Below are 22652 nucleotides of genomic sequence, written 5' to 3' on the forward strand. Positions count from 1 at the left end.
GCCATTAAGATCTGACAAGGGACGTGGCTAACGGGGAGCACGCACCCTGTAAAATTGTACCAGCAACATAAAATCTATTTATAACGATTTGACCGGGCCGTCGGCCGTTTCAAGCTATTTTTAGACCGATTCATTAGTCCGTGTGCCGGCGCACTCGCATCGTTCAAATCAAAACTGGATTTCCGGTTCAAATCAGTTCTTGTTAATATATATACACACATCTTATTTTCGAAATGTAGTATCAATCTTAACTGATTTCACCACGCCAAAGCACAGGTTTGTTCCAAATGACCACAACAGGAGGCTCACATAGAAAATACAGGACTCTTTATTACAGAAAAAAATGCCAAGCAAAGGCAACGGGCAAAAGTGTAAAGCAATGTAGCAGTAGCAATAAAAACTCAATAGACCAAGAGCAGTCTTCACGGCAACCAGTTCTTAAAAAGATTCACACAGCAAACAATAATAATTCTTTACAGAAACCACTAAACTCTAACAGTCAGACTAGATACCGCCCACTTACGATATTGCACTTTGCCCGATAAAACCTTTACTAAAAACAAATAAAAGTTATAATTTCCTAAAAAGAGGAAATAAATAAAAGGCCCATAAAATAATTCTAGTCAGGGGAAAACAACTGTGACACAGAACTCCTTATTGGGCACTCATACAAAGACAAACATTATTTGTTGTTTCTCATAAATAGTCATTTAAGTAAACAAGTCATAGCTTTTGGACAATAATCCCTCACGAATAGGACCTTGCTTCCAAAGTGTTACACAAGTGCCTGTAGGCTAAAATAGAACCCAAACTGTATGTGGGAGATATCAACATGTGATAAATTTACGACAATTAATTAAATTAAATAATTACCGTCCTGACAGATTCTCTGCCACTTCGTGTAGCTTACTCAACAAGTGTAAAATGTTGCTAAACCAGTGCACAACAGTCTCGATTCACTTGTGCAAAATGTTTGATGTCCTCGTGTCTGTGGCAGTGTGGCCACATGCGCACCTGCAGCAATCAATGTGGGATCTCACAAGTGCCTTCCTCACATTTAATGTCTTTCTCCAGGTCCCAGAACCCCTAACATTTTCCCCCAGGTCCTAAAACCCACCACTACAGAAAGAAAAATATAATATAAATAAATATTATAAAAATAAATGATCGTCCTACTGCACAGTGCACAACCTGCACTTCATCTTCAAATTTTTGCCAACACACGCAGCGGACAGGGATCCTTGACTTGCGGCTGCAGTGGACGAGGCTTGACTAGCTGTGGCTGGGTTGGCTTGACTAGCTGTGGCTAGGTGGACGAAGCGGGCTGAGACTTAGTGGGCTGAGACTTAGTGGGCTGAGACTTAGTGGGCTGAGACTTAGTGGGCTGAGACTTAGTGGGCTGAGACTTAGTGGGCTGAGACTTAGTGGACTGAGACTTGTTTGATTTGGCTGTGGCTTGGGTTGACGTGGCTTGGGGTGGCTTGGCTGTGGCTGACTTTGCTGTGGTTGACTTTGCTGTGGCTGACTTTGCTGTGGGTTAGGTTAAGAACAAGAACCGGGGGCACATCAGCCTGCCTCCATGGGGAGTGAGGAGCACCAGAGATAGCCGTAATCGAGGATAAAGTGACCGAGGGAACGTGACTGGAGACGGGACTAGGTGAGATGGGGACTAAATCATGGCATGGCGGTGTCCGAGGTGACGGGGAGTGACGTGACATCGAGTTAAAATAATCCTCAAAAGAAAACAGTGACGAAAACATAGGGTCTAGAGTGCTGGTGAAAAAATCTAAATCAGTGTCTAAGTCGGAATCGGAATCTGTGTCAAAAAAACAATTGGGTGATAAAATGGTGTCATAGAGCAAGTAATCAAGTGAACTAAGGGGATTGGGTGAATGGGAGATGGAGGGCGAGGGGGAACCAGAGAGACAAACGGAACCTACATGGAGAGGGTAGTGGTGGTCAGCAGGCTGATGGCATTTGGAGGCCAGCTGGCGGCGTGTCGGTCAGCGTCACTAGCTTCCCGCTGGGTCCAGTCTTGGTTGGTCCATACTGTCAGGGTTTGTGGCGAGATTGAGGACCCAGATGCAGGGAATCAGAGGTGAGGAGGCAGAGGTGAATTCCAAAAGGGTTTTCTTTTAATTAAACAAAAACAACCAGGAAAAACAAAGGCAAAGTCCAAAGAAACAAAATTCAACAATGTTAAATAAAAAACGAGACATGTTAAGACATGGAGGATCTAAAAGCACGACATAGGGGAACAGCAACAAACAAACAATGGACTAATAAGAACTGAACAAAAGACAGGAGACTCAGTCCCCGTCCACACAAAAGCCCGTTTCAATGTGTCCTCAGAAGTTTCTTACCGTTTAAGCCGTTCGTCCACACAATGTTGCGGTTTTGGAGCTTGAAACCAATTACTTTTGAAACTGGGCTCCAGACTGGAAAGATTTCAAAACGCGCCCCATACGCTTCAGTCTGGACACCATTTGCAGGGTACTCCTCCAGTGATGACGTAATGGTTGCAGCTCGATGACGACGCATTGACGTACTTTGATGACGTATGCTCCAATTCTCGCCTGACTGCGCGAACCGCCAGTCTATCAACCACAACGGCGGATAGCCGTGTAATAGTCGTTTTGCGCAACCTCCTTAGCTTACTTATGCTTTTGCAGCTAAATATTTTGTTTATTCCCACGTTCAACAAGCGGTGTTGTACTTGAGTCACCCGCCATTGTCACGTCTCCTGTGTTTGTCTTCTTCATGTTTCGATACATGCAAAGCCCTGTTTGTTCTGTAATTTGCAAAAAAAAGTTTAAAAAAGAAAAAATATGTTTTTCTTCTATGCTGATTCTTCGTCTACGCTTTCTGTTAACTCCCTGTGGCTGCGCTGCAGCACCACTTCAGACTCGGCATATTCATTACAGCCGTTTAACGTCCTCAGCTTCTTCTTTTGGACACACGCATGTCTTGAAACGCTTCTGTGTGTACGAGATTTGTATGAGGAACGAATCCGGCTTTTCTTCCGTCTGGCCTCAATGCACCAACACTAACTGACATGACGAGATACCCCTGAGCAAGACACAAGTGGCAGGGAGCACTGATTGGCGGACACATGAGGAAGGTCAGGCAAACACAGGTGGATCACACAAAGCTTGACAAGACAAGGGAAGGACACAGGGACATCATAACAAAACAAATATATATATGTATAATTTTTTTTTTGTACAAGTAGCTAAATTGATGTGTCGAATCTGCTGCTCTCTGTCATTCACTTGCATTTACCTAAAGTATGCTAGTTTTTAATTGGTTAGTGTTTAGTCAGCTGATAGGGGATCAGGACGTGTTGTCGCTCTAGCTGCCGTGTATGATGAGTAAAGTTTAAATGAAGAATGAATCCGTCTCCATCATGCCTTTTTATTTTATAAACAGCGTCCCATTAACCACCATCAAATTCTCACATCAGACTATAGCTATGCTAGGTGTATTTCTCGTAAGTTTCTGATGGTTTTTTTGCGCATATTTGACACTTTATAAAGTGGCATATTTGTGAGTTTTTTCTCGCAAATTTGCCACTTTGCAACTTTATCTAGTGGAAAATTTGCAAGTTTTTTCTGGGAATATTGCCCCCCGCGCTCTAAAAAAATAAAAATAAATTATATGTGGCCCTTATACGCCGTCGTATTGATATGATAGAACATGTTTTTTTTCATATTATTGAAATCAATAGTGGCTTTTTTTATTGAATGAATTATTAGTTCACCACTAGATGGCGCTAAATATTACAACTGTCGGGCTCACAATCCCCCCTTGGTGGTATTTCATGGTCTTATTGAAATTCCCATGAAAACCTGCATTCCGCAGACGCGCCCAAGGCTAAATTGCCACTACAAACACAGACACAAACCTTGGATGAATAAGCAATGTGGACATGCCTGCACCAAATATTTTCAATACCTTTTGGTTATTTTTTTCCCATGTTAATCAAAAGTCAAGACAAACAACAGAAACTTTTCAAAAGTCAAATTGTATTTGGCAGGGATAGCTCATATCAAACCAATGTTGACCAAATTAAAGTGAAAAAGAGTGATAAAAGGAAGAGCAGTCATCTTTGACATGGTGCACTTTTCATAGTTGGATAAAACCGACAATATTTATGACCACATCAGAAACCATATTAGGCTGACACACTAACACAGATTCATTAGATTCAACTAATTAGTCATTTTACAATGTTACACCAAATAATAGTCTTCATAGATGCTCCGAATAAAGACATATATATATAAAGACATATAATTCTATTTAGATCTTTGAGGAATGGTATCAATGTGCTTACTTTAATGCAGGGGTGTCAAACTCATATTAGCTCAGGGGGCACATGAAGGAAAAATATTGCCAAGTAGGCCGGACCGGTAAAATCATGGTATAACTTAAAAACAATTGCCGTCAGTTATACACATATCTTCACTATTTGCAGGCCAGGCCTAACTTCCGGGCATGTAATATCTACCCGTTTTGCATATATATTGTTCCCAGAATGCATTGTGTGGCGCAGTTAAGGAAGTTATAGGACGTTAAGTCATGTCATATGTGTTTGTGTTACCAGTAGCTGAATGTGTGTCATATTCAGCATGTTTATGTTTGATTTATGTTGATCTTTATTTTTATTTTTTACAACAAACCGTAAATTTAGGTTGTGTGTAAAATAATGACATCCAGGTCAATTCCATGTACAAGTTGTATTGCTCATCTGAAGATTGCTTGTGAAATGACAAATGTATATGTTTTGATTTTGGCTGTCTGTTTAATTCGGCTGACATAACTAAAAAAAAATATTTTACAATATCATCTCGCGGGCCGGATTAAACCCCTTTGCGGACCTGATCTGGCCCGCAGGCCAAATGTTTGACACAACTGCTTTAATGGGATACCTGACTCATTGAGTCATTTTCCGCAGTAAAAAGTAAAGATCTTGTCCAGAATTAATATTTTTCATGTACAATTAATACCTTTAAAAACAAATTTTTCCACTTGCCGTCGACTCAAGATGACATCACCTGTGCTGAGGAAATAGGCCACTTATGGCTCACCTGTTTTCTGGGTTTGGTCAGCAAACTTAGCCTTGGTTGGTTATTCCCTGTTTCCGGAGCACAGGTTATACCATCTTCAGTTGACAGCAAGTGGCAAAATTAGTTTTTAACGGTATTAATTTTTCCTTCTATTCTCTAATGTGGCTACAACTTAACAGAGTATCAGAACGCATGGAACCACACTGCCCCTAAGTGGCCCAATAAAATAAAGGCACACACATACAAGGGCAAGACAGGACAAAATAATTTTAATAAAATAGATTTTTTGACATTTAAAATCGATTCTGAATCGTAATAAATGAGAATCGTGATTCTTATAAAAATCGATTTCTTGGCACACCCCTAGTAATCATAGACAAAATATCTTCTTACTGTTGAAAATGCCCTTGTATTCCTTTAAAACTAACATATTCTCTCTCTCACTAACTAACATATTCGCATATTCTCTCTTTCTCTCACCCCCCCCACACCCCCACACCCCCACACACAAATAAAGACAAGTCAATTAGTAGTTATAATTCATCTCTCATCTTTTCACCCTTTGGCCTGACCATCTTGCCAATGAACAGGATGGAGTTCGTCTTCTGGTCCTTCACCAAGAAGATGAAAGGATGGTCTACATAGAACAGTTTGGGGGACTTCAGCTTGTCAGAGCTAAAGATGGTAGTGTCCATCTCATTTCCTTCCGTGGACAGCTCAATGGTTGCTGCATGGTAGACAGTAGACAGGTAGAGGTCCTTTTTCCCAGATATGTTAGACAGGTCCGCTTTGGATTTGTTCACTGCGTCTGTCAGGCCCAACTTCTCAAGATGTTTCTAAGGATGAATGGATAGATTAGGCAGCATAAACTATAAAATATTTCCAATGAAGTTTTTAGGTTGACAATTAATTACCTGCAATTTATGGCTGACTTCCATGCTGACTTTGGGCATAGACAAAGCCACTGCTGTTTGCTGCACCTTACTCAGCCATGTCTCCAGTTGCTTCTTGTTCAACATCTTCTCCACTCTGTCCAGACTTTCCACTTGATGCGGCATGATGAACACCACACTAGACTTCTTATGAGCCAGTGGCATGTTCAGAATGGACAACTTGTTGGTTGTGTCATCATAGAAGTCATAAAAACCTAATAAAGCAAATCAGTACGGTACAAATATTATCCTCTATACAGCACACGGTTGGCTGCCTCTTATTGGATAATATTTGCTAAGTGAGGTGGGCACCTCATTCTCTCAGTCGGCCCCGTCGTTGACGGATGGCCACATTTTCGGAGAGTAAATTATGATGCGAAGCCTTGAAAAAATACACAGACTGAGAACGATCGTCTGTACTGACCCGGATCGATGGACGTAAACCTGCTTCCGATGGTGCACAGTCCGTGAATTCATCAGAGACTTCGCGTTATAAAGAAAATGCCGAAAATTCGGAAGCACTCATTTTAATTTTTTTTTCATTTAACCTTTATTTAACCAGGAAAAGTCCCATTGAGTTACTAACTCTTAATAACTCTTCTCACAGGGAGTCCTGGCCAAGACAAGCGGCAGATAGTTGCATAACAGACAAGAGACAAAACAAAACTCGCTGAAACGTGGGTATCTGTCAATGACGGGCCGGCGTAACAATGGAAGTGCCCACCTCTGTCATTTTCTGTACTATCAATTTCTATTAACTCATTTGCTCCCCAAAACATAAAAAAACACTCTATTTTAAATATTGCCATGGTCTCAAAAACGTATTTATACGTTTGTTATGTTTTTTTAGGCTTTGATGCAGACTGACTTGCTTAAAGCAATTGTAGTCATTACAAAAAACGGCCAGCAGGTGGCAGCAGAGTATAAGAGATCAAACAGAGCCATGTTGCAAAAAAGTTATTTTGCCCAGTGTTTGTGAATAATGATTAAACTTAGCTATATTCCAATGCTAATTGCTGCAAAACGGAAACAGGTACAAATATATTTTTGAAAATGAAAATGAAAGAAGAGACTCTAATCTTTCTGTCGGTAGGTTCCATGTTTTTATAGCAATAGAACACAATAATCTGTGGGCCAGAAAATCCAGTAAAACAGCTGGGAGCGAAGGGGGTCGCTTCAGTGAAAATGGCTGGGGGAAAAAATTTGTTAAATGGAAATCAATACTTCTCTTTAAAATCTGATTCATTGATTAATCAACAAAATGATCAACAGATTAAGCACTTATTAACATAATGGTTAGTTGCAACCCTACACAGTCACGTAAATTTTAGAGTGTTACCAAAGAGACTCAGTTTTAGAGTAATATTTACACTTGGAAGACAGTAAAGTAAAGTATTGGGGGGAAAAAAGAGGAAATCATTCAATGGTTGAGGAATTAATTGATGACCTTCAGCTTAGTAGAATGCCACACTACTACCTGAGCTATGTCCCTCCTACTGTTTGCGTATATCCAAGAAAAGACCAAGAGCCCAAAAATGGTTTTGGGCTCTTGGAGTTACAAAGAGTCCAACTGACAAGAGATATGCTATCACACAGCAGGAGCTGCGTGGTTCAACGAGTAGGTCGGCTGTCTCCCAAGCTGAAGGTCATGAGTTCGTTCCTCAACCCTTGAGTGAGTTTAATTTTTTATTTTTTTTAAATTCTTTATTTTACTCTCTTTCAAGTGTAAATATTATTCTAAAACTGTCTCTATTTGGTCCCACTCTAAATAGTCAAATTTATACAGAATTTACTATGTAGTATTTACCCTTGTAGATAATAAGGTTACCAATATTTCAGAAATGTCATACAATGCCGTGTAATTCTACACCACTGGACAACCTACCTGTGCGGTGCATCATCTCTATCGAGACAGTGTAGCTATGCGAGACCATGAATCCACGGTTGTCAACCATCTTGTGGTGGAATTGCTCATCCCAGTGAGCTGTGGAAAAAAAGAACAAAAAATGTGGTCCTGTCACGCCACGCTCCGTTCCAGTAATGGCGACCAGTCTACTCACGTCCTGTCCAGTCATGTCTACTAGTCCAGTCACGTCCCATCAAGCCATAGTTATCTGCTCACCCTTTTCCCTATGGTAAATTAACCTTCCACGCATTGCACTTGATTCCTGTTTCCCTGCATTTGGATTGAAGTGAATTAATTTAATTATAACTGTTTGATTTATAATATTACTATTTAGAAGTGGACATAACTGCTTTAATTTACTCAGTATGTCTCTGTGTGAGAATTCAAGGTGATGTGGGGGGTTGAAGCGAATGTGTTAAATAGATTCCTTTGTCTTTTACAAACCGGTTGAGCAGGAGGGGGTTTAGTGACACCTCTTCTTGCTCTGAAAACAACATAAATCTTTATCTTGTGAGGTGAGGGGGAGCAATTTGGGTGACGTGTATTGATGTATCATGTGACTGTCTGAGAAGGAGAGGATTGGCAGAAGAAGAAGGGGAGGGGTTTGAAGAGTCACGGAAGGATACTAGTGCCTGGAACTGGGGGAGGAGCGACACACATGAGGGAGAACAATGGCGGCGTTTGGCCGAACTCATGTGTCCATAAGCTTATGTAAAATAAATCCTGATTTCACCGATCTCATTGTCTGAGTTTGATAATCAACATTATGAACACGGGGAAACAAAGAACGATTTCCCAACAGGATCCACCATCCCTCAACCACTCACGTTATAGCTTAGCAATAAGTATGGCTTCGCCGTCTTTCCTTTGACAGAAGCATAGCTTATTAAAATGGAGGCACTGATTTCTGATTTAGAAGCTACTCTCCGGCATGTTTAGCTGCATAGAAGCTTGTCGCTAGCTAGTTTGTCTCGGTGGTTCAATTATGGAGAAAACAATCTGTGATTCTCAGTTTTGCTATTCATTGTGTTTTGATGAAGTGCAATGTGCAAATTTTGACTTGCAAACTTATTTTGAGTCGCCGATACTGTTCCCGCGATTGTACAGTCCCGAAGTCAGTTGAGACCTGCAACCCAAGTGACAATAAGGTGTATAGAAAGTTTTGGTTGGGGACCGCGGTATAGAGCAGTGCTGCGGTCCCCTGTCCGTGTCCCCGCCCCCCATCTATTTTTTTTAATGCACCACATACACTCAGCGACATGCTTGGGAGGCGGGTGGATCGGAGCGTGGGAATATCATTTCCCTCGGCTCCGGTTCGCCTGCTCCTAATTTTAATGCACCCCCCCACACACACACACACACACTTATATATACACTGGGTGGGGTCACATTCACGGTTTAGGGGTAGAGTTCGCCAGTCGGCGCGCTGGCGGACTCAGTAACAGGGGTTAACTTTCACAAAGAACGCTGGGGTGACGACCGGGGCCTTCCCCCGCTGGGCCTGGGGTTCGGGGGTGTCGGCCGTCCTCCGGTGCCCCCATCTCCCCTTCTGCCCCCGGTGTTCCGTCCCTCCACGCGGCAGGGGGGTGGGGTGGGCGCGGCTGCCCTCTCCGCCCCGCTGTCCGGCCCCTCTTCGGCGCCGGTGCCTGGGTGCGGGGGGGTCCCCGGGGGCTGGGGGTCGGGGGGCTGCCGGTTGGTCGGGTGGGGGCGGCTTTGTTGGGGGGGGGGTGGTGGGGTTTGCGGGGTGTGGGGGTGCTGGGGGTGGGGGTTGTCTGGGGGATTGGGGACCTGGGGGCGGCTGGGGCTGGGGTCGTGGGGGATGCGGGGGTTGGGGGCCGGTGGGGTGCCTGGCGGGCCTGCAGTGCCCCGTCCTGCTGCGTTGGGTCGGGGGCGCGGGCCGTGTTGGGGTGGGGGGCCCGAGGGTCATCCTTTGGCGCTGCCGCGGCCTGGGGGGCCCTGAGGTGTTGCGCTTGCTCTGTCCTGGCAGGGGTCGACGGCTCCCCTCTTTGGTGGAGATTTTCATGCATGTCAGATCCACAATCTGCTTCCTCCTCAGGTCATTGAATCGGTGGAAGCTGGTGTCTGTGGATCTCACTCGGCTTCGTCTGTCCTTCCTTCCTTTCCTCAGTCTCTCCTTCGGTTTCCCTGATTTTTTTGGGGATTTGTTGGAATTTAGATGTTTCTGGGGTTGGGGAAGAATTCTGGTGGGTGGCCCGGTGGGTGGTGTCTGGTCGGTGCTGGATTTCACCTTCCTTGGTTTTCTTTGGTCCCCTTGGGTCTCCTGACGGCGGTGTTCGGTTTAGGTGAACGGTATGGGATTTTTTCTAATAGGTTTTTGGTGAGCTAACAAATACACGCACGCACATACAAAATAATATATATATATATATATATATATATATATATATATATATATATATATATAAATATTTAAAAAAAAAAAAGAAGGAAAAAAAAAAGTGTATGGAAAGTTAGAGGGAGAAATATTCATACTTACGTTTAAAAAACATAGCGTTCATTATCATTGCACCATCAGTCTGTTCCACATCCTTAGTGACCTCGGGCACTTTGCCATCAGTGGACTTGGCAGCCCATTTATTGATGGCATTCAGAGCACTTTTCTTATCTTTGAAGTTAATTTTTGATTGGTCACAATTGTAATGTTTTTTACTGCTCTTCATAAAGGCATCCACAAAGTTGATAGTACTGGGTCCATACAGACGGTTGCTTATCTTCCAGGTGACGTTACGTGTCCTGGTGTCGCTCAGCTCAGCCAAGAGCTCAGCCAAGCCAGAATGCAGCTGCTCGTCTGTTATCTTGGCTGTATTCAGAATGGTTTTGACCTGAGAGGCAGTCGAGGCTTTCCCCCCAAGAGCTACTAGACCCAGTGAAGAAGCCACCACCACAGGAGAAATGAGGATGTTTTCTATGTTCTTCTCCTTTGCCATGTCTTGGTAAAGACTGAAAGCCAAGTTGGCGCTGCTGTCAGCCAGCGTGGTGGCATGTGTACTAAGGACTTTGTCAGCAGAAGCAGCCGATGTTGCAGTAGCGAGGAAGGCCAGAGGGACCAGATTTAGCCACATGGTGCAGAGTCTAAGTGAAAACCTGAGAGGTTTGTGAAGGAGACAAAAATCACACAAATGTCACAGTACTACAGTTTAATGACAATATAGAGAATAATTACTCAACCAAAATATAAACACACATTTTTTGTTTTTGCTCCCATTTTTTCCGGAATGAACTCAAAGATCTAATACTTCTTCCACATACACAATATCACCATTTCTGTCAAATATTTTTCACAAACCAGTCTAAATCTGTGATAGTAAGCACTTCTCCTTTGCCGAGATAATTCATCCCACCTCACAGGTGTGCCATATCAAGATGCTGATTAGTGCACAGGTGTGCCGATAATCGGTGCTGATATTTGGTTTTATCTAGTGATGCACGAAAATGCTATTTTCAACCGATACCGATAAACCAATAATTTAGAAAGTTCCAATGTCGATAATCAATAAGTAAGCCGATATTTGTTTGCAAAATTAACTTGAATACAAAAATACTTTCAAGTCCTACTATAAGTTTAACATGTACAAATACATTGAAACATTGTGTAAAGCACTATGAAGCTAAATTTTATTGGTATATCTGCTTCAAAGACAACCAGTAACTCATTTTGAGTTTGCCACGTTTTAAAAATGCAACAAAAATATGCGAGTGTTGTGGAATTTTCAGTAGTTAGGCGAGATGAATAAAAAAGTCTTACAGAGCAGCCTACAAGAAAATATCTGTGAGAGTGTGCGCAGTAAATTATCATGGGAAGATTTTTATGCAGCCTGGTTAGGTTTTGGGAGGAGAAAGGGAGGGTCAGCTAGACAGGAAAGCAAGCAGTCTGTTTCGAGCAGGCTTATAGTGCTTTATGGTGTTGGAAAAAAATCGATCCGGCAATATATCGCGATATTACAGCGTGCAATTCTCAAAGATTCGATATGCGGCCGAATCGATTTTTAAACATCAATTTTTTATGGGAATATTCAACAAAACATCTTACTTAGGGTTCACACTTTAAGCATGTAAGAATGTTATATTAATGGGACATTAAGCCTTAACATTTTATTTCAGTGCTGTTCAAACATGAAACAGACTGCAACCTGTTTGTTAAATGCAGTGGCTCAGTTATAAGCCTGAATTTTCAGATAAATAAATACATTTTCATACAAATCTTACAGTATACATGTACAAGTTTACTGATAAGAATTTTCTAAATTTGAATTTTAAAAAAAATCGCAATAAGCAATTTTTAGATTGGTATCGGGATTAATCGCATTGTATTGAATCGAATCGTGGCACGAATTGAATCGCCTGCTACTAGGCAATTCACACCCCTACTTTATGTACAAGAAGTGTAAAGCCCATTGTTAAAGAAAATACAAGTGTCCACAATACAGTATAAACTTGTTATGTTAATAATACAGGTTAAATAGTTATTTTCCATAGCAGAACAGTAAAGAAAGCCCACACTGGCGACTGCCATGTCACCATAATGCATCTGCTGTGAACAAGAGGTCACGCCCATTATGACGTCACAAATATGCGACACTACTGTAGGAGAGGGGAGGGATTGAGGAGTTGGGCACAACTTGAGCCACAACCACAACAGATGGCCCAACATGGCATGTCTATTATTATCGGCGGATTTCTTTATTATCTGGTTTATCTGTATGACTTCAAATTGGTTGATAATTGCCGATAATTATCGGCCACCGATATTATCGTGCATCCCTAGTTTTATCAAATATCGGCATTGGCCTTTTTAAAAACTAAAATCTTAAGTAAGATATAATTTCTTAAATTTAACTTCAATTTGCTCATTTTGATTTGAAGTTATTTTTTTACTTAAAATAAAATTGTCAGGCAAGATCATTGTGCTTATTTTAAGATACTTATTAATTATCTTATTTGATCAAGCAGTTTTGGCATTGAGTGTTAACAGCCAGTTTTAAGTACTGTGAGGATTAAAACAAGCATTTCCCACATTTTAAAATGGCAACTAACCAACATCAAAGGCCCTGAACTGGGGTTTCATAAGTTTTCTTATTTTAAGATTTTGCATAATCTAGTAATAATATAAATGGTAAAAAAAATACAAGTATGAAAACAGACGAGTGCAATATGGTTAATTTTGTTATATTTACTAAGCTCATTTTTCTTTGTTTCAGTACCAGCTCAGTGGTCTAGTTGTAGAGTGCCTACCCTCAGACTTGAAGGTTGTGGGTTCAATTCCTGGCTGGGTCATGACGAAGTAAATGGGACCTGTTACCTCCCTGCTTGACACTCAAGCTAAGTTATCCAAGCGTAAAAAAAATACTCATGAATTTGAAGAAAATAGTTCTATTTATTGCAGACATTACTTGTTTTTAGTCAGAAAATACTATTTTCAAGACCGCAGTGGTTGATATGGTCCTAGTATTATTTTCTTCTTTTTCAAAATCTTACAGGTTAATTTAAGTAAAATTTTCTTGTTCTGTTGGCAGATAATTTTGCTTATTTGAAGTAATAATTTTCTTATTTTACTATATTTTTTTTCTTAAAATTTCTACAGTTCTTTTTGCAGTGTGTGAATGCTTGCAAATGTAGGAAATTTAGGGTTTTCATCAGGATTTGTAAGATGTTCACAGTCAGTTTTTATTTGTCACAAAGACATTTCAAACATACTAAATTTTTCACTGTCCGGGAAGAACTTTTACGAACCCTGACGAAAACCCCAAATTAGCTACATACATTTGCATGCATTTGTCGCTCAATGAGATACAGGGAATATTTCTTTCATGGATTTATTACAATTTTCACTTTATAAAAAATTATGCTGACACTGTAAACTCCCTCCATTTTTTATTTTTATTTTTTTTTATTATTATTTTTTTTCTTTTTTTTTTCTTTTTATTAAGAGCTCAGTATTGTTCATTCGGAAATGTCATCATCATTGCTCTTTTTTTTTTATTTTATTTTTTTTAAATATATATATATATATATATATATACACATATATACATACATATATACATATATACATACATATATATATATTTTTTGTGTGTGTGGGTGAGTATGTGTATGTGCGTGCGTGCGTGCGTGCGTGTGTGTATTTGTTAGCTCACCAGAAAACCTATTAGAAAAAAAATCTCATACCGTTCACCTAAATCGAACACCAGGAGACCCGAGGGGACCGAAGAAAACCAAGGAAGGTGAAATCCAGCACCGACCAGACACCCCCCACCAGAACTCCTCCCCAGCCCAAGAAACATCCAGACCCCAACAAATCCAAAAAACATAAAATCAGGGAGGCCTCAAGAGACCAACGGAGAGACCGAGAAAAGGAAGGAAGGACAGACGAAGCCGCGTGAGATCCGAGACACCAGCCTCCACCGATTCAATAACCTGAGGAGGAAACAGATTGTGTCTGAGTTTTGGTAGATGCTGGTGTGGTGGATCTGGCATGCATGAAAATCTCCACCAAAGAGGGGAGCCGTCGTCCCCCGCCGGAACAGAGCAAGCGCAACACCTCAGGGCCCCCCAGGCCGCGGCAGCGCCAAAGGACGACCCCCGGGCCCCACCAGGGCCACCGGCCGGAGAGCAAACCCAGAAGCAGGAGCGCCCCCCGCCCCAACACGGCCCGCGCCCCCGGCCCAACGCAGCAGGACGGGGCACTGCAGGCCCACCAGGCACCCCACCGGCCCCCAACCCCCGCCCCCCCACGACCCCCCGCCCCCATCCACCCCCGCCACCCACCCCAACCCAGCCCCAGCCGCCCCCACGCCCCCAATCCCCCAGACACCCCCCACCCCCAGCACCCCCCACCCCGCAACCCCCACCACCGCCCCCTCCCCCAACAAAGCCGCCCCCCCCCGACCCCACCCCGACCAACCGGCAGCCCCCCAACCCCCGACCCCCAGCCCCCGGGGACCACCCGCACCCAGGCACCGGCGCCGAAGAGGGGCCGGACAGCGGAGCGGAGAGGGCAGCCGCGCCCACCCCACCCCCCGCCGTGTGGAAGGACGGAACACCGGGGGCAGAAGGGGGAGATGGGGGCACCGGAGGGCGGCCGACACCCCCGAACCCCAGGCCCAGCGGGGGAAGGCCCCGGTCGTCACCCCAGCGTTCTTTGTGAAAATTAACCCCTGTTACTGAGTCCGCCAGCTCGCGGACTGGCGAACTCTACCCCTAAACCGTGAATGCGACCCCACCCAGTGTATATACAAGTGTGTGTGTGTGGTGCATTAAAATTAGGAGCAGGTGAACCGGAGCCGATGGAAATGATATTCCCACGCTCCGATCCACCCGCCACCCAAGCATGTTGCTGAGTGTATGTGGTGCATTAAAAAAAATAGATAGGGCGGGGGGGGGGGGCGGGTGGCGACACGGACAGGGGACCGCAGCACTGCTCTATACTGCGGCCCCCAACCGATGGCACCCCCACAAGCCCCCCCCCCACCCACAAGTTGTGTGGTGTATTAAAATTGGAGGGGAGTTGTAGGGTGAAGACGGTGTTTCCACCCTACCCCACCCCCCAAAGTGTGTTATGTGCCCTATATGTCTATAAAAGTGTATTGTGCAAACCTAGTGTAGTGAGTTAAGAGGTGTGACCAGCGGGGCCCCCCCCCCAACCGGGCGGGGGCAGGAGGCGCACCGGCCCACCAAGCCCCCACCCACCCCACCAGGACCCCGGCGGGTATATGGGACCCGTCCGGCGGGGCGATAGGGCTCGCCCCCCGGATACTGGGTCCCGCCCGAGGTGTCAGGACGCCCACCGGAGCGGGGCGGGCACGACACCAAACCCCAGCCACCCCCGCCGGCCCCCATAGCACCGAGACCCGGGCCATGGATGGAGCCCCCGGCCCAGGGGAGGGGAAGGAAGGCGTACCGGGGAAGGGGAAGGGAGGAGGGAAGGGGACGACAAGAAGGGCAGGGGGCAGCGGCAGGGACGCAAGGAGAGGGGGAGAGGAGGAGGAAGGGCGACGAGGGAGAGGGGACAGGGAGGCGGAGGACGGGCGGGGAGAGGCGAGGAGGGAGAGGCAGCAAGGGGGAGGAAGGGGGAGGGGAGAGGGAACCACCGGGCACCCCGGCGGCCCACAGGCCCCGAACCGCGTCACCGGGCCCAGAGCGACGGACCGCGCCGGAACGGCGCCGCCCCCGACACCAGGGAAAGCCCCGCAACGCAGCACCCCCCAAGAGACCCAGGGAACGGCCAAGACGCAGCCGCCTCCCAGCAGCCAACAGAGGGGCAGACCCGCCCACTCCCCGCCAGGGGGGACAGCACCCACAGAATTAACCCACTGGCATGCCGTGAATCCGAATATCAACCCCTGGTGCCCATCGGAGGTGAATCCGCTCGATCCCGCTGGCAGCAGCCGGGTTCCTGACTATAGAAACACAACCATTAGTTACAAATTGCCTAATACAGAAACATCAATGCAAGTTATAACGCTGCTGTGGCTCTCGCTAACAGGCAGAATTAAAATCCAAGTTTAGGTTAAAAAATTCTATATACGTAGACCATGTTTCTTTAAATTTTGACATTTGGTTTTTATTTGAGGCAGATATTTTTTCCATTAAAATATGATTTATGAGGAGGTTAGACCATTGGTCGATATTCAAAGTTTGTTTATTTTTCCAGTTAACAAGAATTGTTTTTTTTGCGATAGTAAGGGCTACAAGTATAGATTGAAATTGTTTATGTGGTAAGTCAATTGTTGTTAAGTCACCTAGCAAACACAAGTTTGGAGAGAACGGTATCCTACAGTCCAAGACAGCGGAAAGTTTTTCTAAGACTTTAGTCCAGAAACACATAACCGGAGTACATAACCATAAAGCATGAAAATAAGTGTCTGTAGTGTTTTGTAAACACTGGAGACAAATGTCGGAGTCTGAGAGTCCCATTTTCTTCATCATATATTGAGTAATGTATGTTCTGTGAATAATTTTATATTGGATAAGTTGTAAATTTGTGTGTTTTGTCATTTTAAAAACATTTTCACAAACTTGAATCCAAAAGACAGATTCCGGAGCTATAGACAAGTCTGTTTCCCATTTTGAGATGGGTAAAGACGTTTTATCAGTATATGAAAGTAACTTATATATTTTTGAGAGTTTTTTTGTTGTTGTCGGAGAAAGCTTGGTAATATCTTTAGCTAAAACAGGCGGTTGGAGCGTACCCTGGAGTGTTGGAATTTGTTTCTTTATCATATTTTAACTTGCAAATAATGTAAAAAGTTTCCGTTTTTTATTTTATATTTTTGGAGCAAGGATGTATATGATATAAACATATTATCTGAGAAGAGATGGTGGAGATGTGTAATTCCTTTCTGCTCCCACACATTCAAATAAAACGATTGGTTGTTAATTTGAAAGTCGGGGTTATGCCATAGGGGAGAAAGCCCGCTGGGCTCCACTTTGGCTTTTGTCCTTTCTAGTGCCTTCCACCAGGCAGTCAGGGTGGCGGAAATCATTGGATTTTTAAAGCAGTTATGGCGCTTAATCGATGTTGTAATAAAGAGTAAATCTAGGAGTCTGAGGTTATTACAATCCTTCTGTTCTAGTTCCAGCCAACAGTTAGTATCTCTATTGGGTTGTGCCCATAAAATAATATATTGTAGCTGGTTGGCTATATAATAGTGCATAAAATTTGGTGCCTCTAGACCTCCTTTGGATTTATTTTTCTGAAGAGTAGATAGACTAATCTTTGCTTCTTTTTTTTTTCCAGTAAAATTTTGTAACGGCTGAGTCCAACAACTGGAACCAGTTAGCCGTAGGTTTAAATGGAATCATTGAGAAAAAATAGTTTATTTTGGGTAAAACTTTCATTTTAATAGTGGCTATTCGTCCTATTAGAGAAATAGGAAGATTATTCCAGCGCTCCAAGTCACTATAAATGCTATCCAGAAGTGGAGTGAAATTTAAATTAACTAAATCAGTTAATTTAGGTGAGATTTTTATGCCTAAGTATTTTAAATTACCTATAGGAAATGAGTAGTATGGGTCCTGGCTTGCAGGGTTCCATGAATTTTCTGTAATAGGTAGAAGTGTTGATTTTGTCCAGTTAATAGAATAGTCTGATAACTGTGAGAATTTAGTTATTAAGTTAAATACTTCCCCTAATGAAATAGCAGGCTTTTCTAAATAAAGTAAAATATCATCGGCATATAGATTAATTTTATGTTCTGTTACCCCAGAGTGAATTCCTTGAATCATTCTTTCCTGGCGTATGGCTAATGCAAGCGGTTCAATAAATATTGCAAATAATAAAGGCGACAGTGGGCATCCCTGTCTTGTGCCTTTAAAAATTAAAAATAAATAAATAAGTTAAGACATTTTGAAAACCTTATTTTACAGCAGAAAAGTTTAGGGAAAATGTTACTTGGTTAGTCAATCCACTAGCTCATATGCTGATTATCCTGGAAGCTCCCTGCAATTTTTTGTTAGAATTTCAAGACAAAGCTGTCAATTCTTCATATGTTTGAAATTAAAAGAAAAAGTAGTTTTTTTAACGCTAATATTTTCTCTTTTACTGCAAATGAATATCAGCTTGAAATATCGGTTATCGGCCTCCTTGACTACTAATAATCGGTATCGGTATTAGCCTTGAAAAAAACCATCGGTGTGGACCCGATCATTTTCTTGGGTTGAGAGAGGCTGGTGCTTGGAGAGTAGAATGACCTAGAATTTCTCAGAGAGGGGTGAACGGAGGAAAACACCACTTTGGCGGCGTTTTTGCTGATTAATTAGCATTACTAAATGGATAAAATCTCCAAAACGTTGATTTGTATTATATGGATTCTTTAATAAATAAGTAAATAAATAAATTAATTACTAAATAGATCAAAAAGGGACGAGCGACATATTTAGTTACTTTAGACTGTCTGTCGGCAACAAAGTATCTTGACAACAAAAATTCCTATTTTACAATATTACAAAAATAATGTTTCAACGAGGGCACTATATTGAGTTAATGATAATATCGTTAGGCAATATGCAGGATATGGATAAATTGGGGCTGCTCTAAATTATGGTTGTTCCGCCTGTGCTCTAGCAATAAAGCTTTTCTTTGTAATATATTTAGAACATAATATCTGTGATATGGGTTTGGCATGTAATTCAAACATCTCTCAAGGCAAGATAGTATTACATAACAGCCACGTAGGCGTATCTTAGCCAAAATCGTGGTCAATTTACATCTGCAATTTATCTGATTTAAAAATATGTATAATTTTTTTTAAATTAATTGGCAGAGAATGGTAACAATCACAGCATTTCTCTGTGCCAGAGTGTGAATGTGTGAGTGTGTGAATAATGTATTCCATTGTGTAGCATCTTTGAATGTCCAAAAAAGTCCTATATAAATCTGATGCATTATTACCATTATTTCTACAAGGTTTAGATATATGTGACGTGAGAGAAATCAGTTTGAAATGGAAGTTACACGAGTCATATTTCTGTAAATGTACAGTATATTTTATTTCATTACAAGTCAGTGGTATAATGGCTGGTAACTACATAGCTGCCACAAAAAACACGGATAATCAAATTTATGGAAAACCATTTTGAAAGTAATATGAAGAAAACATATGTGCAACATATTTGAAAATGGGTCAAACAGACTCAAATCTCAAAGGTTAGGATTAGGCTGTGGCTGTGCATAATTTACTACAACTTTTTTTCAATGCAGCCTACAATGGAATCACTAGTGCATATCCTAAATCTAAACTTGTGATCTTTTTTCCACATGCCTGGGTAATAATCAGTTGAACCCTCCTCACAATGCTACCCTCTATTTATACTTTTATCTTACCTTATTAGGTCCTTTCAGTAATTCCACCGCTTGTTCCCAAATCTGTTTCCAAATACAGCTTGGGCTGTTTTAAATGGTGTATACCTTTCTGGTGCCTGCAGGCAGAGTTTTGTGAAAGAGTTGCAGGATTCAAGCTCAGTTTTATGTGAACAAAAATCTCTGCACTGGAGTCTTGTTACCGGGATGTCCCGCCCATGTATCCAAGGGCAAAAATCCTCCCCCTGCCAGGTCCTAAAGCCTGAAATTGCAGTACTTCAAGAGGAGTTAGACATCCTGTGACCTATAATAAAAGTTACCTCCCATTGCTGACTGTTGAGTCTACAAGTTGCAGTCTAGATTTGCTCATCTGCTTGTGCTAAATCAAGAATGCAGGCCATGAGAGTGGACAGAAAGCAATCATTTTAAACCAGCTATGCTAATTTCAAATATGCTATATTCTCCCAGCTGGTACATCTGGGAACTGAACATTCTTGTTGCATATTTCCCATGTACAGGCAACAACTCTCTCTGTCCTGATGACATTTCTGCCCATCCCCCGACTAAATGAGTTGATCTGGGATTTTCAAGCAAGACATGCAGGAAGTAGAAGAAGCGGATGCATGTCTGGTAGACCACTACTGTTCTCTACCTCATATTTATTTGTGCTCATTTGCACATTCGGCCTAGAGATGGAATGCGTTTTTTAATAGATAAGTGCAGTGGTTCTTAACCTTGTTGGAGATATTCTGAACCCCACCAGTTTCGATTGAAAATTAAGTTGGTTCAACTTAAGTAACCTTCTAGAGTACAAAACACATCAAGTTTTTTGTACTTGAGTACTCCTGTGGCATTTATAATGATGGCTGAGTTGAAACTTCAAAAGATGCATGCAAATTGTTACCTCAATTTTTTAAGTTGAGCCAACAATTTAAGTTTTTAAGGTGCACTCAATGAACTACAACATCAGATTTAATGAATATGCTCCGGCAACCGGTCCCACAACTATTTCATTTAAATTGGATGAATGTTGGATGACTAAAATTTTGCTAATGTTCTTAATTTATTTACCTGACATTGTTAAATAAAAAATATCAATCCTCATCATGTTGAGTTTACTTAACCATTATGTAGAATCTATTTAACACAATTTTTTTAAATTTACTAAAATGGTTGCACTTTTCCACCTATTAAAGCAAAATTAAGGCACATTAAGTTTTGCTTCACACTGGCTTGACATTCACTTACTGATGGAGCAGCATCAGGAAGTAACAAAGTGTACTTAATTAGTTTTTCATGTATCTACTTGAGTATTTTTTATTCTGGTGACTTTCTCTTTTACTTCTTGCTTTTCAAACTCAAATATCTGTACTTTTACTTCTTACATTTTGAAAATGGGGTAGTTACTTTTGGGGTGTGACACGACACAAAGTAAAACACGTACATTTCACCACACCATGCACCGGAAACCAGACGATTCGCTAGTCAACAAGCACACGCATATGGAGCCATTATTGTGCCCAAACTTTTATTTGCGTATTTCGATCCACAAATATGTAAAAATCATTTGTAACCGTAACCAAAGTCACGAATACGCAACGTGAATCTACAAATGTGTGACTGAAGTCACAAATGTGTGACATAAATCTGCATACTCGTACACTGATTTGTATGCGTAAACACATATTTAAATGCATATATAATTCTGACCTGTAAAGACCGGGCCTCTTGATTGACTGTATTTTTACATGTGACTTTTGTCACAGTCCTGCCGTGCTGGAGTCACGAATGCATGTAGCGATTTGCAAATGCATGTATGGAGACTTGTTTGCAGCTCCAACCACCAGGGGACGCTAGTGGCAATAATATTTCTGTTGTTGCTTCAATCTTGTCAACTAGGCTATAGAGAGCGTTTTTTATGTGTTTTTTTTGTCTTTCGGAGACAAGGGGCCTCTTCAGATTCTCATCTTTGCAGAGGAAATTTAATTTCCTATCATATCCACGGATTTAGACTTGTGATCAGTCCATTTATATTTAAGTACTTGATCATAGCCGAGCGAGATGACCCGGACAAACTTGGAAGATGCTTTTTTTTTTTTATTCAACATTACACTCACACAGCAGCCTACTTTGAGGACAGGAGCGTTGGAATTTTACAAATGTTTAAGAAAAGGTTGCTTTGTTCTCATCATCTTTTACAAAAGGATAATGCCCAATAATTCATGATTATGTTTTTGCTTGATTTCTCTAATGAATAATAGAAACGTGTTTAGAATTCTGTTTGCCTGGATCACACTTTTGTTTATGTTTTGTATATCTATTTCTTGGCCTCACTGACTATCCACTTGTGACAAAAAAAGTTGTATTAATGTTAACATTACAATTTTTAGTAAATTTTTTAAAACATAATTTTTTTAAGTCTTGAGCGTTCAACTCGAGTGTCTTGGAGTAATCTGTCAACTACGTCGTGACCGGCAAATCACAACGGCGCTTGCCATGAATTGTGCGATTATTATAAGTGCAAATATGGCACTGCTATTGTTAGACTAGCTTGCGGTGTAATGGATAAGACGTTAGTCCCAATAATCCGGCGTTCTGAGTTTGATTTCCACTTTGACAATTTTTTTTTCCTTTATTAAATAATATGAACTACAAATTCTCCATGACAGCTTGCTCTTAATGTTATGGTTAGGGTTAGGCAGCTAGTCATGCCGATATCAGCCTATCATCAGTGGCAAAACAAAATGAAAACTTTGTGAAATATCTCAAAAGCGGTGACGCGAGGCAGGAACCACGACCACTCGGCAAGCGCATGACTTGGTCCGGTGAATGACCAATCAGAGCCGTTCCCGGCAGTATAGCGCTAGCAGAAGAGTTACTAGTTACGGCAAAAATAATAATAATAATAATAATAATTTAATTTA

General features: G+C 42.0%; 1 protein-coding gene across 4 annotated transcripts; it reads right to left on the reverse strand.

The window, feature by feature from the left end:
• Positions 1 to 5583: 5583 nt before the first annotated feature.
• serpinh1a (serpin peptidase inhibitor, clade H (heat shock protein 47), member 1a) lies at positions 5584 to 19928 on the reverse strand. Of its 4 annotated transcripts, XM_086099114.1 has the most exons (7): positions 19753 to 19928; positions 16242 to 16327; positions 14097 to 14345; positions 10405 to 11012; positions 7887 to 7985; positions 5984 to 6216; positions 5584 to 5905 (listed from the first exon to the last, which is right to left on the reverse strand). In XM_086099114.1, the coding sequence occupies exons 3-7, from the start codon at positions 14237 to 14239 to the stop codon at positions 5603 to 5605; spliced, it is 1386 nt and encodes a 461-aa protein (XP_085955240.1). In that variant the 5' UTR covers positions 14240 to 14345; positions 16242 to 16327; positions 19753 to 19928; the 3' UTR covers positions 5584 to 5602. The 4 variants fall into 4 exon arrangements, with proteins under 4 accessions (XP_085955240.1, XP_085955242.1, XP_085955241.1 ...); XM_086099116.1 differs by lacking the exon at positions 14097 to 14345; XM_086099115.1 differs by lacking the exons at positions 14097 to 14345; positions 16242 to 16327.
• Positions 19929 to 22652: the final 2724 nt, after the last annotated feature.

Source organism: Leptonotus elevatus, chromosome 16, assembly GCF_054856555.1.
Source record: "Leptonotus elevatus isolate MCC_2025b chromosome 16, RoL_Lele_1.0, whole genome shotgun sequence".
Lineage (NCBI taxonomy): Eukaryota > Metazoa > Chordata > Actinopteri > Syngnathiformes > Syngnathidae > Leptonotus > Leptonotus elevatus.